The 14,414-nt window shown below is 44.3% G+C and overlaps 1 protein-coding gene and 1 pseudogene across 2 annotated transcripts in view; both read left to right on the plus strand.

The window, feature by feature from the left end:
* Positions 1 to 14,414, plus strand: part of LOC310794898 (E3 ubiquitin-protein ligase TRIM35-like) — a 571,381-nt pseudogene that overhangs the window by 167,706 nt on the left and 389,261 nt on the right. The gene's annotated exons all lie outside the window — the stretch shown is intronic.
* Positions 663 to 13,502, plus strand: LOC310794742 (targeting protein for Xklp2-like). The gene is made up of 17 exons (XM_083656768.1): positions 663 to 707; positions 1,387 to 1,509; positions 1,861 to 1,986; positions 2,496 to 2,622; positions 4,555 to 4,632; positions 5,212 to 5,349; positions 6,131 to 6,240; positions 6,964 to 7,112; positions 7,670 to 7,844; positions 7,975 to 8,113; positions 8,749 to 8,971; positions 9,224 to 9,319; positions 9,901 to 10,074; positions 10,168 to 10,311; positions 11,790 to 11,901; positions 12,650 to 12,816; positions 13,048 to 13,502. Exons 2-17 carry the CDS (start codon positions 1,416 to 1,418, stop codon positions 13,159 to 13,161), a joined length of 2,166 nt encoding a protein of 721 aa, XP_083512894.1. The 5' UTR covers positions 663 to 707; positions 1,387 to 1,415; the 3' UTR covers positions 13,162 to 13,502.

Raw genomic sequence — 14,414 nt, forward strand, 5'->3', positions numbered from 1 at the left:
GATGATGATGATGATGATTATCACCATCATCATATTTTCTGGTTGTGCTTAGTTTTGCGTATTACCAAAGAGGGTGGAACGGAAAGAGTCGAGAAGTAAAGCATTTTTAGAAACAGCCGCTAGAGGCGCTGCGGTAGCGCCAAAGCAGTGCTGCCGCCATCTTGGCCCCTAAAATCAGCCTTGCGTCAACAACAGAATTTGTACTGAACCCATGTTTTCAAAGTGCTGTATCAGAATTAATGTTTCTGCTTTGATTCGTTCATACATTGAATATGCATAATTATTATATTTCTTCATTGTTCAACTGGCAGAGGTAGGCTAATATGTACTGGATGAATGCTGTTTTTACCAAGACAGTCCACAGACAGACCGGTTTCACTAGTCTGCTTTTGGGCCAAAATGGCGGAGGCGTAACGCCGCTTCTGCGCGCTGATGTTGCAACGGTGTGAATGATGTTGCAACGGTGTGAAAAACACATTTCTTATTAATGTACGTTCTTTGGTTTTGCCCTCCCTCGCCTCGCCCATGGCCTCGCCCTATTCGTCACGTGACAGGAAGTTGCTACTGGGAGCCAATGAACGGCGACCAATTGAAGAAGACGTTCGGTCACTGGCTGGTTAAAAGAGAGGGAATTTGCGCTTGTTTGAACTCACAGAGCCGTTTTCTTCCGCTGTTGTGTGTGTACTGCTTCGCAGAAGACGGTTTGGGTAAGCCTATTTATCAATCTAGTTATGTTTTATGATGTTTCGTTCATTTTGGGTTGACTTGAAGACGGGTTAGCTGCATAGTAAGCGAGTTGACGTTGCCGTTAATCTCGAATGTAGCTTTGTCTTGTTCTTAACGCTAAGCTAATTAGCTAGAGCTAACAGTTTGGTTTGTATGCTAACGTTACATTGCGCATGCCTTGTTGTGTCTTCCAAAACGTTAGGATCTGCAAGTTATTGGCTTCCTTACAATCACGCGCTTACTTTATTTTGATTAGCGTTAAATATACAAGGTAATGCTGGAACATTTCCCAAACTAACGTTATCCAAAATGACTAAAGCTAGCTAACGTTAAAGTGCTGCTTGGTGGCCGCTATCTGACGTTAGCCTGTTAATGCATAACGTACATTTGAGTGTAGTTTTTTTCTGCAATACAAAGCATGTCCTTTTACTGAAAAGCTAACTTACAGTTAACGTTATAGTTACACGGTGAACATTGGATAGTGTTTGGCGTAAAGTTAATGTTGTACGGTGAACTATTGGATAGCGTTTGGCATAAAAATGGTCACTGGACTCCAAATCGGTACTAGTTAACGTGCTTTTGATGTGTTGATGTGTTGCATGTCTATAACCGCGTGAGCTAACGCAATGCCTTGTCCCTGTTTCATGGTTTCGTGTTTAGGGACTTGTAGCATAACACTGACTGCTATCATGGACCCAAGCGATAGCTACGAATTCGATGCTCCCTCTCATGTTGATTTTAAGTCCTTGGATGAGGGGGACAACAACGCAGACCTTTGGTTTGGTGAGTTTGCATTATGTTTTCTTTATACGATTTCCAGGGGCGGCCCATATCTCTTATTTTGATCGTAAAATGGCTGATAACTGGCCTAACTGTGATGGCACAAACAGCCACGGGATGGCGTTGTGGTCGTGTCGAATTCCTTCCATCCTCCTGGCTAGTTTAACAATGTTTAGATGTCCCGTCAACGTGGTATGTCTCAGGAACCAATGTTATATTTCACAGTCCTGCATTGAGTTTCAAGATGAATGTAATTTGATTGAAACTGTTTTGGGTGAACTGTTGACTGTGGTTGTACAATGACTTTGTGAAATGCTCAATAATCGTTTGTTCATCACTGACTCTTGTGTGCAGAGAAACAGGAGGCCAGCGGTGGTCCCCTATCCACTCCACTCAGGAATGAGGAGCCTTTTAGGGGACCTGATAAGCCCAGAGCCATCGTACCGCCAATGGAGTCTGTCAACACTGACTTGGAACCTGGTTAGTCATCTTAATGTGTAGCTGCTATGGTGATTCTAGAGTAAGGTGTTGACACCAGAGAATTTCCATAGTAATAAAATCCATGTGTCCAGTGTTTTTCTTTGAGGCTTGTGTGGGGTGGCAGTTAGTACTCTAGTCAATATTTCCTTGTACTGCCTCAATACACACCCCAAGTGCTCCTGTAAGCTGAACAGTTAAGCTTAGAGGAGCACTTGTTCAGATTCAGAACTCTTTTAAACACGCAGTTCTATAATTCAGAGTTGGTAATCTTCCTGGCTTGGTGAACATGAGTTAATGTGAGATGTAGGAGTCTCTTGCACTTCAGCCCCTCCAGAGGGAGGCCGGTGCTATCGGAACAGGACAGCGTATAACCAAAAACGATTCAATGGGCCTCTTCTCGGCACACAAATCACTGGAAAAGGTTTATAGGTGCAACTAACGTTTCGACGCACACATCATCTTCATCAGAGTCAAACGATGACCATTCAACTGACGTGTCAATAATGTAGGTTCCAGCAGGCCTTTGTCACCACCTTCCAACATCGTGACTTCCTGGGGCGACGCAGCTCCTCCTCGGATGGGCGCCCGGCCGCAGAGGAACCAAGCCTCAGCCAAACCCCCTGCCCAACCTCGCAGGTACTCACATTATGATGGCTAATATTGACAAATGACGTGCATGGAACAAACCTTACACTATCCTGTGACCACTACATTGTCAACCAGTGGATAAAAATGTTTTAATAATAATTTGTCAAATGTATATAGCGCTTTTCAGTGACCCAAAGATGCTTACTGTAATGGAGAACAAACGGGAACATAACGTAAAGCAGCTAAACGGGGATGAAAACACAGAAGGAAAATTGCCGTTCGGCCATTCAGCAGCAGGGGGGGAGAGGCAGTGGCCCAATTCCAATCAGCCCCCTTACTGCCTCAAGCCCTTAGAGGCGCGTTCACGTGAAGGGAGTGAGGGTTTAGGGATGTCCCACAGTGAAATCGCAAAGTGAATGAGGGCTCCTAGTGAGCCCTTTCTGCCCCCTTACCGTAAGGGAGCAGCTATGGCCACTTACGGAAAGGGAATTGCCCACAATGCATAGCGTTGTGACCAGGGGCGTATCTACGGGTGGGCCTGGGTAGGCACAGGCCCACCCACTTCTTGCTTTTTTTTTTTTTTTTTTTAAATTGGTTGTTTTCTAGAGGCAAACTTGCTGCTGCATTGCTAGCCAATGGTTTTCTTACTTTTGTAAAAACGCAGGGCACATCATCTCCAGAGTCTAATGCATGACAACTTCATGACATCTAGGAATTTTGTTCTCTCTGTGGATAAATAAACCAGAGGGCATCTTGTTCAAACTTGAAGCAGCCTCAGTGTTATTTTTTAAACTCACAGCAGTATATGGATCAGTGGTTCTAATTTCTGTATAAAGTAACAGTATACACACAAGTATAAGCATTCATGTATGCAACATTTGGCACCTATATGTAACCTTCTAAGGTTGAGATAATTGTATTATCATTATATGGTCCAAATATTTCAGTAAAGCACTTGAAACACTTGAAATATTCTTGCTTGGGTGGTATCATTCTACTTGAAATGATGGTCAAATGCATTATTTTTAGTAAAATAACACGTCAAATTTTCGGCCGGGCATCTGCACCCCTTCCTATCCAGGCCCACCCAATTTGATCCAGACCCACCTATAATTCAATTTCTGCATACGCCCCTGGTTGTGACGTATAAAACGGGGAAGGCTGCAAATATCTGTCAAAAAAATAAAACGCGCGCGAAACGAACGCGGTGTTTGCGAGTGGGCTGGAATGCCTTAATTGACAATGAAACATTACATTAATAGGGATTTCAGATTAGACAAAAATATTATATCAGAGGAATGCAAGTACAGTAGTTATTTTACACAATCCTAGAATAATCATCGAGCATTTCTATTACAATTGCAATCCACAACTTTTTTTGATGAATGAGAAATAGTTTTACCGAATCTGTATTGTACAGTATTGACATTGTGTATAATGTTGGGTGACATGTCATTATTATGCTTATTTGAATTATAATTACATGTTGCAGATTGCAGATTTTGCAGTAGGCTACATTTATTTTTAAATGACCTGTTGTCCCCTCGGAGCCAGAGCCTGGATGAGAACAGACTCATCAGGGAGTCTATTCCTCAAAGCGTCTTGACAATAAACAATATATAGCGAACCCCAAACGTGCCAGAGTCAACATCATCTTGTCAAGTGCAAAGGGCTCTGCTGTCCCAATCCTCCTAATTATCCAATGTGGATCCCTTCCACACTTGATGACTCAACCACTTTCAGATGGCGGCCATTAGAGGGACTGAGGGTTCAGGGCTTGAGTGTTTAGGGGGTGGATTGGAATTGGGCCAGTGTCTGATTTTGGCAATATTGCGGAGATGGAAAGAGGGGGTCTTGACAATGGAGCTGACGTGGGGATCGAATGAGAGGGTGGGCTTGACATTTTCTAGTTGAACTTGCCAGACACAGTAAAGAAAAGTCGTTGACTCGTCTTTTTTTTTTGTGGTTCCTGATCTGAAGGGTGCTGAAGAAGCGCAAAGAGGAAACTGGGCCTGCCGCTGTGGCTCCAGCGGCACCACCAGTCAAGAGACTCAGAAGGTGAGTGACTTGACTGGCCCCGTCATTATTAGCCATAGGAATATCTGTATGGATGGATGAGATGGCTGACAGTGAAAAGCTCCTGATATGTCAGTCAAAGCTGCCTTCCTACCATTGCAGCAGCCTGCGCAATGCTGGGGCAATGTGGTTACCTCGACGTGTAAGGTGATTCTCGCCTCCATTTCTACCTTGTTACTCTATTGTCACCGGGTGCATTTCTAAAAAACGCAGAGTCACTGGATCATTCATAAAATATTTTGGTTGGTTTGGTTTATACCCCACACGTAGCTACCAGGGATGCAAACTAGTCACATTTTTGATCCCAAAATAGGGCACTTAATGAATGATTTTGTGTCTGCCTTGCAGTACCGTCACCTTTTTCACTCTGGTGAGTTTGCATCCCTGACCTACGCAACATCTTATTGCAACCAAAAGAGTAAACGCCTTTTTTTACCGTAACCATTCAGCCACAGCACACCACTATAAGTTGGCACATCACTTATGGGGAGTTGTTTCAAACCACTGACGGATAACCTGAGGGCTTGTGTAGAGGCTGGCTAACGGTGGTTGTTTTTCTAGGAGTACTCCGAGCCGATCAGTCCGACTGTCCGTTGGCAACGACCGCAAGACAGGGCAGGCGGCCCGACGATCCAGCGGCAGGCTGAGGCAGCCGAAAAGGGCTCCCCCCAAGCCTGCAGCCGCTCAAGCCAGCCCACCGTGAGTCCGCCTGAACACAGGGACATGTTTGTTAGTGTTTTTAGACTATATGGATTAGCCACTTGGCAGGTGGTGATGTCAGACCTATTTCCAAAACAAAAACTTCTCTCACAAGGCCCTTGCTCAAGACATGCACAGAATGGCGTGGTATTTAGGAACTGCCCATACATGTGCCTGCAATTTCCCGAGATAGTACACAACTGTGGAGTGTAAACTATAGAGCTCAACAAGTCACGTGACTTTCCGTGAGGTTTCCAGCCCCGGAAGAGAAGTTCCCCTTCATTTTCTCCATAGACATTTCGAAAAATCCTTAATGAGTTTTAAGGCCGGAACCAAGCCAAGCGTGACCGGCCGAATCGTGAGAGACCATAAAACATTTCACTATTGGGCAATTGCAGGCACATTTTTGGGCTGTTGTTCTGTGTATACATCTTTAGACGGCTCCTTGTGAGTCACCCATCAACAGTTTAATAAATCAATGCAGAGGGTCACGTGTACAGGAATAATCTTTTTTCCTTTTGGAAATGGATCTTCTGGGGATTTGCTTCCTGCACCACAAGACAAAGGACAAGCAGCTGGTGTTTGTGTTGCCTTCATTTCAGATGCTGAGATGCAACCTGCAAATCTATAATAAAAGTGCTTTGTCAGCATATGGAAAGAATCTCTAGGTGGTTGTTTTTTAATGAACTAGAAGCATGCAGAAAGGTAGTGTGCATAATAAAGATCTTGCACTCCTGGGTGTTTTGGTGTTTGGATGATGCTAACTGTTTTGTCCACACAGGCCAAACAGCCATGAGGCGCTGGAGCTGGAGCGGATTAGGAATCTCCATAGGGAAGTCGCTGAGCATCGGAAGCAGAACGAGGCCAGCTACAAAGCTGCCCTGGCTGGCAGTGAGTGGCTGTTATTCACTATTTAAATTAACCCACTAGTTTTACTTGTGTGTATATATGGAAATTCAAGCTGCTTTTGTGTAGACTGACACCTCATCAGTCTAGACAAAAAGTCAAACACTGACAGCATGCAGAGCCGTGTAGATAGAAGAGTCCCGACATCTCCATTCACTCCAATGGACCAGTTTTTTTTTACTTAAGAGTTCCAGGAAGTAAGGTCCTGGATTAAGCAGCACTGTCGAGTTGCAGCAAAATAGACAGTTTGTGTTATACTCTGAAAGGGTTTTTCCCCCCTTGAATCAAATTGTACATTATCATCTTTATTTTAGCATGCAAAAGTAGCGCGAGACCCCTTCGTGGCTGTTCATTGGCTAATGAGTCTTGCATTTTGGTCCTCCGCTGACGCCACTCTCTCTAGAGGACACTAATGCAGACATGCAAACATTGGCTGACACCCTGTCAGACTAGACAATAATTACAGTTAAAAGTCAAATAATCTAATTACGGATGACCCAAACGATGTACTGTATGTACAAATGTTATTGGATCCCAACCAAACATCATAGTGGGTGACATACCTGTTGTGTGGTCTTGCTCATTAGTTTCTGTTTGAGTGTTTTTCTATAGTTATGCTTCTGATTTGGATGATGGATTATAATTATTTTTTTCTTGAGTAATGCAAGGTCTGACTTGTAGTTTCTAACGCATCACTTCATTCCTCAGGTCAGCTCCCAAAGAAGTTGACCCTTGCCACCACTGTGCCAAAAGAGTTCAATTTCACCACAGATACGCGTGTCAAGGTGGGCACTGCATCCACCGCTGACAAGGAAGTGGACTTCATTGCCCAGCTCCGGCAACATCCTTCCTCCCCAGTAAGTTCTTGACTAAATACTGAGCCCTGTCAGCATGCTGCTTGTATCACTTGGCTTTAGGGCTGTGTATTGCCAAGGCCCGTAAAATATGTATCATGATGCATTGTGATACAATGTATTGTACAGTATATATTGCGATACAATAATTGACTGAAAATTAAAAAATTGAGCTGAAAAGACAACTTGCTGTGTAGCAACCAGGTAGTGTTGTATGTACAGCACATATTGATAACCAACTATTTAGTTCAACATTTTATTTCTATTTATTAGAATGACAGTTGCACACACTGAACTAAAAATAAATAGTGCATCAATATTTTTATTGTATCACTGAACACACAGCCGTGCAAAAAAAATCGATACATCAATATTTTTCTGAAATATCGGTACAGTACTGCGGAAGAAAATATTGCTGTATGGGTTTTATTGCACAGCCCAAAGTCAGAGTAGATGCTCATAGGAAATGTGCCTCCTAAAGTAACTTGCATCTTGTCCAGAACACATGAAAATGTAATCTTCCTTGCTTTCACAATCTTACCTTTTCTTTGCTTTTCTAGGCGAAGGCTCCCAGAGGTGCAACCGTACCGAAGCCCTTCAATCTATCGAAGTCCAACAAAAGAAAGGTGGAGGATTCTGCCGCCGCTTATGTGCCCATGGCTCAGCAGATTGAGCAGTACCAGAGAAGGACACCTGAGCGCTACCATTTGCGTAGCCGCCAGAGTCAGCAGAGAGGTGTGCGATGTTTCTCTATGCAGTACTTGACATTTTTTGGGGTAATGGCCCCTAGAAGCAGCGTGGATAACCGATGTGATTTCCGATTGTAGTATTGCTTGATCTCTAGACCAAATGTCTTGTGTGTCAGGGCCATCTCCAGTGAAAACCAACCCGCTGAAAATCACGGAGCCCCACACCCCCCAGCTGATGGCCCGCCAGAGGAAACGACCCACCGCTGTTAAGAGCGCGGCCGAGCTGGAGGCCGAGGCGGCTGACGAGCAACGCAAGTAAGCACACGAGGCTCGTCTGCTAGTTCTTAGCCGTCCCATCTGAAAGATCGCTATCTGGACCGAGCAAGGCATTTTTTTTTAAACTGGTCGCGATCGGCTTTGGTGAGCACACACCTAAGCCTGGTCCTTTGCGTTACGGCAGCCTTCACGTTAGGGATGTCACGATACTAGAATTTCTACTTTCGATACCGATACGCAGGAAAATATCGCAGCAGATTACCCCTGCTCTAGCCATCAGAGCATTTAGCACATTTATTGCTTGTTGAAGCAAGAGATACCCAATTTGTACCCAATGATTTCATTAAAAGAAAGCACTGATGGTATCAAAACTGTTGCAAATGAGTATTGTATCCATTTCAAATTTTTAGTATTGATAATTATCGATACCTATTGCAAATGAGTATTGTATCCGATTAAAATTTTCTGTATACTTTTTTCGATACTTTTGACAACCTTACTTCACGTTCGCATGTGGGGTAACATAAACGGTAGTAGAACGGTCAGGATTTAAAATCATTTTATCTTAACGATATTCCAGTCAGGTGAACCATGTTTTCCACACGCGCACATCATATAAGGTTGTAACACTCTGCAATTTAGAGTTGTCATCCAACATCATATTTTACCGGCAGGTATAAATTCAAGGCCCTGGGGCTGAACAGGGAGATGCTGGAGCGTCAGATCGACCCCAAGAAGCCAGCGGCGAAAGAGCCCACCAAAGTTGAAGGATTTGACCTGCAGATTGAGAAGAGGCTCCAGGAGAGGCAGGCCGCCAAGAAACCTCAGGAGGAAGAGGAGATGCACACCGCGTTCCACTCCCGGCCGCTGCCGACAAAGATCCTGGAGGGGGTGGTGGTGAGTTTGAGGGGGGGGGGTGCGGGTGTCAGAAAAAAATAAATAAAAGTAGTGTCTCAGTCACAGATCTGCAGCATGCTGTAACGTAGTGAATCTGTAAGAACTCTCGGGTCTGGCTTTGAGACTAGCCACAGCAAAAGTCCACTTTTCATCATGGTGTTAGTTTGACCATGTGAACACTATAAAGTTGCTTCAACAGTATTTCCATGTGTTGAGAGCAGCATAATGACAATGAAAACTTCCCGTCAACAGGGAGTCCCTGAGAAGAAACCCATGCACACCACTGTCCCAGAGTCCCCAGCCTTTGCTCTTAAGAAGAGGGTTCGCATGGACCGCAAGGTTGAGGAGGTAAGGATTTTTGACTATCTAGAAGGGGTCTCTTGTGCTTCAGCTTCTCCACAGAGGGAGGTCAGTGTTCTCAGGACGGTTACTGCAAAAAAGCCACTTCTCATCATTTCCAGTGAATCGTGTGTTCAGTATCCTCTTTGGGTTCAGTCACTGAGAAGTGGCCTATTGATTTGACTACGTTTTTAGAACTGACAGAATAATTATGTAATCCCACTGACTGAATTGATCTTTACCTAACTTGGTTGACTCTTTATTCCGTTCAATAATGTATTAGTTTGGCTAAATCTGACTTTGTTTTTAAATATGCAAAAATGCAGAGAATTGTCTTTACCTCATGAGATGCTAAATAAACACATGAAAAGTTCGAATACAGACATTTAATGAAAAGCTTGGTCAGGTGACCCAGTGGGTATATCACGGATGCAAGCTAGTCACCTTTAGTGGTTTTGTTTCTGCCCTGGTACAGTTTCTGTCACCTCCATGAGTTTGTAACCCTGGTATACCTGTATATGGATACGTTTGTATAAGTTTTAATCTGATCGGTTTTAAAGGTTTCGGCTTCTGTTCTCACCTGCTTTCAGGCAAAACCACCATCACCCATTAAGGCCCTCCCAGTGCCTCACTTCGCCCTGCCGTTCCAGCCGCAGCTGTCCGAGAAGAACCAGGTGGAGGTGGTCCCCTTCTCCTTTGATGAGCGAGAGCGTGAGAGGAAGGCCCTGAAGGAGAAGAGGCTGGAGGAGCAGCGCAATGAGGAGGTAGAGGCACATCCCTGACTCTCTCTCTGGAGCCCCGAGGAGAAAGCTGCCATTGAGCCACGTTGACTGACCTCTTTCCTCTGAACTCTTTAGGTGCCAAAGTTCAAGGCGCAGCCGCTGCCCGACTTTGAAGTGGTCCTGCCTGCAAAGAGAGTGGTGGAGCCCACCAAGCCGGAGCCATTCAGGATGCTTATTGACCAGCGGGGGGCAGAGAAGGCCGGCCGCTGGGAGCAGACGGTATGATGGCAGTTGGCACAGGAAAAAAAAATCGCCTTTTTCCTGATGGCACTCGTGCTCAATAGAGAGCCGCAGTAACGAGTCCGGAAATCATCGATGCTAACAGCCCTGGTTCTTCACAGTTTTCGCCTATGGGAGTTTTGAATGGGTTTTTGGTGCGATGCTTCTAATAAGCTCTCTGGGCAACGCTGGCTTAATCAAACGCGAACCAGTGTTTAGTAATATCATCTTCACACACGAGGACCACTTTTATGAGTTTTGAAGCTTTTACTTGCCGTTAAAAGGACGGCTAGCTAGCAAACGGCTAAATGAGACTACACTTTTGAGTCGATGGGGATATATACGTCAATAACGTCACCACTTCAAAGGGCGAACACGGAAATTCTCTCTCCCTCACCTGGTTCAGCCCCGTTCAGCCCGGGGTAATCAGTGCACACATCAACAGTCCAGGTTGAGTGCTGACGTGACGTGGAAGCCTATGCGACAGTGTGTAGTTCTGGATTAGCTTAGCTCGAGCATTTTACTTCTAGGGCTCGCATTTACGCTTCAAAACTCATGAAAGTGGTCCTCATGTGTGAAGATTATCCGACGGAACTCCGGTTCGCGTTTGATTAATCTTGCGTTGCCCAGAGGCCGTATTTGAAGCATCGCGGCAAAAACCCATTCAAAAATCCCATAGACAGAAACAGTGTAGAACCAGGAAGTTCGGGACTTCCGCATTCTGCCTACAAAAATATGTCATCCCTGCGGCTCTCTATTGGGCTCGTGTTTACCGTGAATACGACATAGAACGGCCCCCCTCATGTGGTGGTCACGATTTACATTACGTCAATTGGCAGACGCTTTTATCCAAAGCGACTTACAATAACACATTTTTGTCAGCAATAGAGCAATCAACTATGGAGCACAGACAGTATGACCACTACAACTTCTGAAGGAACAGTGGTACAAGTTTAGGTTAGTAGTTTTTTTTTTTTATTATTATTATAAAGAGAGAGAACGAAATTAGATCAAGAAGGGCCCAGATGGAGCACACATTTTGGTATTCTTTGGTATTCACACATTTTTGGCACACATTCTTGTATTCACGATTTGGGTACGTGGAATCTTTCTGAAAGCTTCGAGCTCACGACTTGTGACGTGCCTGTGACGTTTCACAAAATGGCGGACGCATTGGACAATTAAATATATTGACATTTTAGCTGTATAGCTAAAATATATATATACCGTATTTCATTCATAGTCATTTTATAATATGCCTGTGTGGAACATGTTATTCTCAAGTCTCATCTTGTTTTCCTTTGCATGTCCTGCATTAACCTCACTAGCTAGTAGTTGCTAGCTTGAATGCCAAGCTTATTGTGTAGTACACAACTTCCCGTCTCGTATTCACGGTAAACACGCGGCCAAGTGAACCAAAGCGTCAGTCAGCCTCACTGTGTCAAACTTGACAGTGTGCCTCCCCTCGTCCTGTGCAGGTCAAGGAACAGCAGAAGCATCAGGATGAGGCAGCCAACTTCAAGGCCCGACCGAACACCGTCACCCACAAGGAGCCGTTCCTGCCCAAGAAGCCGAGCCGCTCCGAACTGGGTAAGAAGTTCGAACGCCGTTAGCTGCTAGACGACGAAAAGAAGCGGCCGGGGGGGACTTGCACATGTATCGGAGGAAGCGTGTGCTAGTCTACAGAATTCAACTTTTCAGACCCTGGAGACAATCTTTCTCAGAAGAGACTAACGCGACAAATCTGGAGACTTTTTCCTGACATGGGATTAACATTTACCAGCAAGCAGCAGTTGGTTAATTTTGGTTTATTAAAAAAAAAAAAAATCGAACGGGTCAATTATACATTCGAACATGCCCTCCTCCCCCACATTCGAAGTTGAATTCGGATTTCGAATGAAAAGTGACAACCCTAATCTGCAGTGCCTTCAGAAGGGATTCTATCCCTTCATTTTTCTGCATTTGGCACCCTGAATTCAAAACTGATTGAATTGAAGATTGTTTTTTTTGTGATACTACACAAAATGATGAGAATGTGTTGTGAAATTGTTTCAAAATGATATTCATAATTATGTGTCAGATTTTGGGATTCTCTCCCATTCCTATTTGCAGACTGTCTCAAGCTTAAAATGGCGAGTGTCTTGAGCAGCCATCTTCACACATGCAAGAACAAAAACTGTTGGAATCCTTTCTGAAGGCACTGTACAGCGATGCCATGCTGCCCTGTGTGTTATGTCACCTCTAGCGTGTCCTTTTGCCTCTACCTCACCGCTCTGTCCCTCTTACTGTCACTACCCGTCTTGTCACGGCACTGTAGAAGGCACTAACTCCTCCACAGTTTCAGAGGCCTTTGAACTGTCGACGGAGAGGCGTGCCAGGGAGCGGCTGGAGTACGACCAAGTTGCCAGCGAGAAGGAGGCGCTCCGGGACCGCATGAAGGAGGAGCAGCGCCGCGAGGAGGAGCAGCACGAGAAGGAGGAGGTCACCAAGATGCGCCAGGAACAGGTAACGGCAAAATGTCATGTCGTCACTGGTCCACAACTTGCTGTCAACCATCAATAGTTTGAAGGAATATCAATAGTTTTGGACGTGTGAAATCACGGGGCATCATAAATCGGGATTGTTTTTCGGTGAAGTTCTCTTAGGGATAATTACCGGTAAGTCTTAAATTGAGCTTTTGAAAAAGCAGTTTGGAGTCGAGGGTTGGAGTTGCTAATTTCTTGCTTTCCTCCACAGGTCCACAAGGCCCAGCCTGTGCGACAGTACAGGCAGGTGGTTGTGCAAAAGAGCGACCGTTCTGCGCTGACCATCCCACAGTCCCCTAACTTCTCAGACCGCTTCCGCCTCTGAGCGTCCTTGTCCATATTTAATATTTTTCTTTTTTCTTTTAATTGTACTTTCATACTCTTTTACTGCTTAAACTCCCTTTAGTTATACAGCCCAAAGGAAGGCTTGAGCCCCAAACTGTAAATAGTCCTGTTCTTTTTCTCCATACATGGATTGTTGGGTTCTTTATATTGTGGAGTGGGGGGGAGTATGTAACCTTTTATTGTAACTTGTTTCTGTTTTATTATATTAACCTGAGAGAAATTTCACCTTTTTGGCTTTTACAAGTTATCAGCATAGTTGGTAAATGGCTGGGAAATTTCTTACAGTGATTGTTTTATTCTGGTTAATGGGTTTCTTTATAGCTGTGGTCCTCCTGTGGGAGATTCATTTAATTTCTTGTTTTAGCTGTTTTCGTTTGAAATAAAGTAAAAAAAATTCCAATGGATATCAGTTTGGAATTTCTCAATTATTTTCATTTCAGTTGAACACACTCGCACAAACAACACTGTTCAATCACACTAGGCCAGGGGTTCCCAACCTTTTTTTTTTTTTGGCCTGTGACCCCACTTTGACGTTCCAAAAATCTAGGGACCCCTCCCAGACGTTTAAATTTTGGTACAACATACATTGGTAATATCATCAGTGATGTCACAAGTAACAGTATGCTGACTTTTTTTCCTCAGAATTCTGACTTTAATCTGAGAATTCTAACTTTTGTCTCAATTCTGACTAACTGAGAACTCGAATACAGTTTTTGTTTTTCAGAAATTTTAAACTCCGAATCCCCCCCCCGCCCCCGAATTCTGACTTTATTCTCAGAATCCTGACTTAAACTCAGAACTCTATACATAATCCTCTTCGGCAGTTTTAAATTGTGTTGTCGTGACCCCACTTAGTCGTGGCCCCAAGGTTGGGAACCACTGCACTAGGCTTTAGCAACATTTTGCATATATTACTCCAGTGCCCCCAAATTTTGTAAATGCCCCCAGTTTTTAGACGATAAATATTTTTTAAATTTCCTACACTGAGTCTGTGGGATATGTCTGCATCATGGCTTTCCCCCTTCCTCTACCATGGTACCAGGAGCATAAATAACCTCCACGTAAGCTGCTGGATGTGTATGAACGTCAATACTCCATCCAACAGCATCTCCATACTTCACTGCCTCTACGCCCTCTAGTGTGTAGCTTCTGTCGTAACATTGTTTTTGCATCAGTGCCACTGTGCAGCATTACTCATTTGTTTTTGCTGTTTGTACTGATAGTGAAATGCCT

Source organism: Poromitra crassiceps, assembly GCF_964638095.1.
Source record: "Poromitra crassiceps genome assembly, chromosome: 20".
NCBI classification, from domain to species: Eukaryota; Metazoa; Chordata; class Actinopteri; order Beryciformes; family Melamphaidae; genus Poromitra; species Poromitra crassiceps.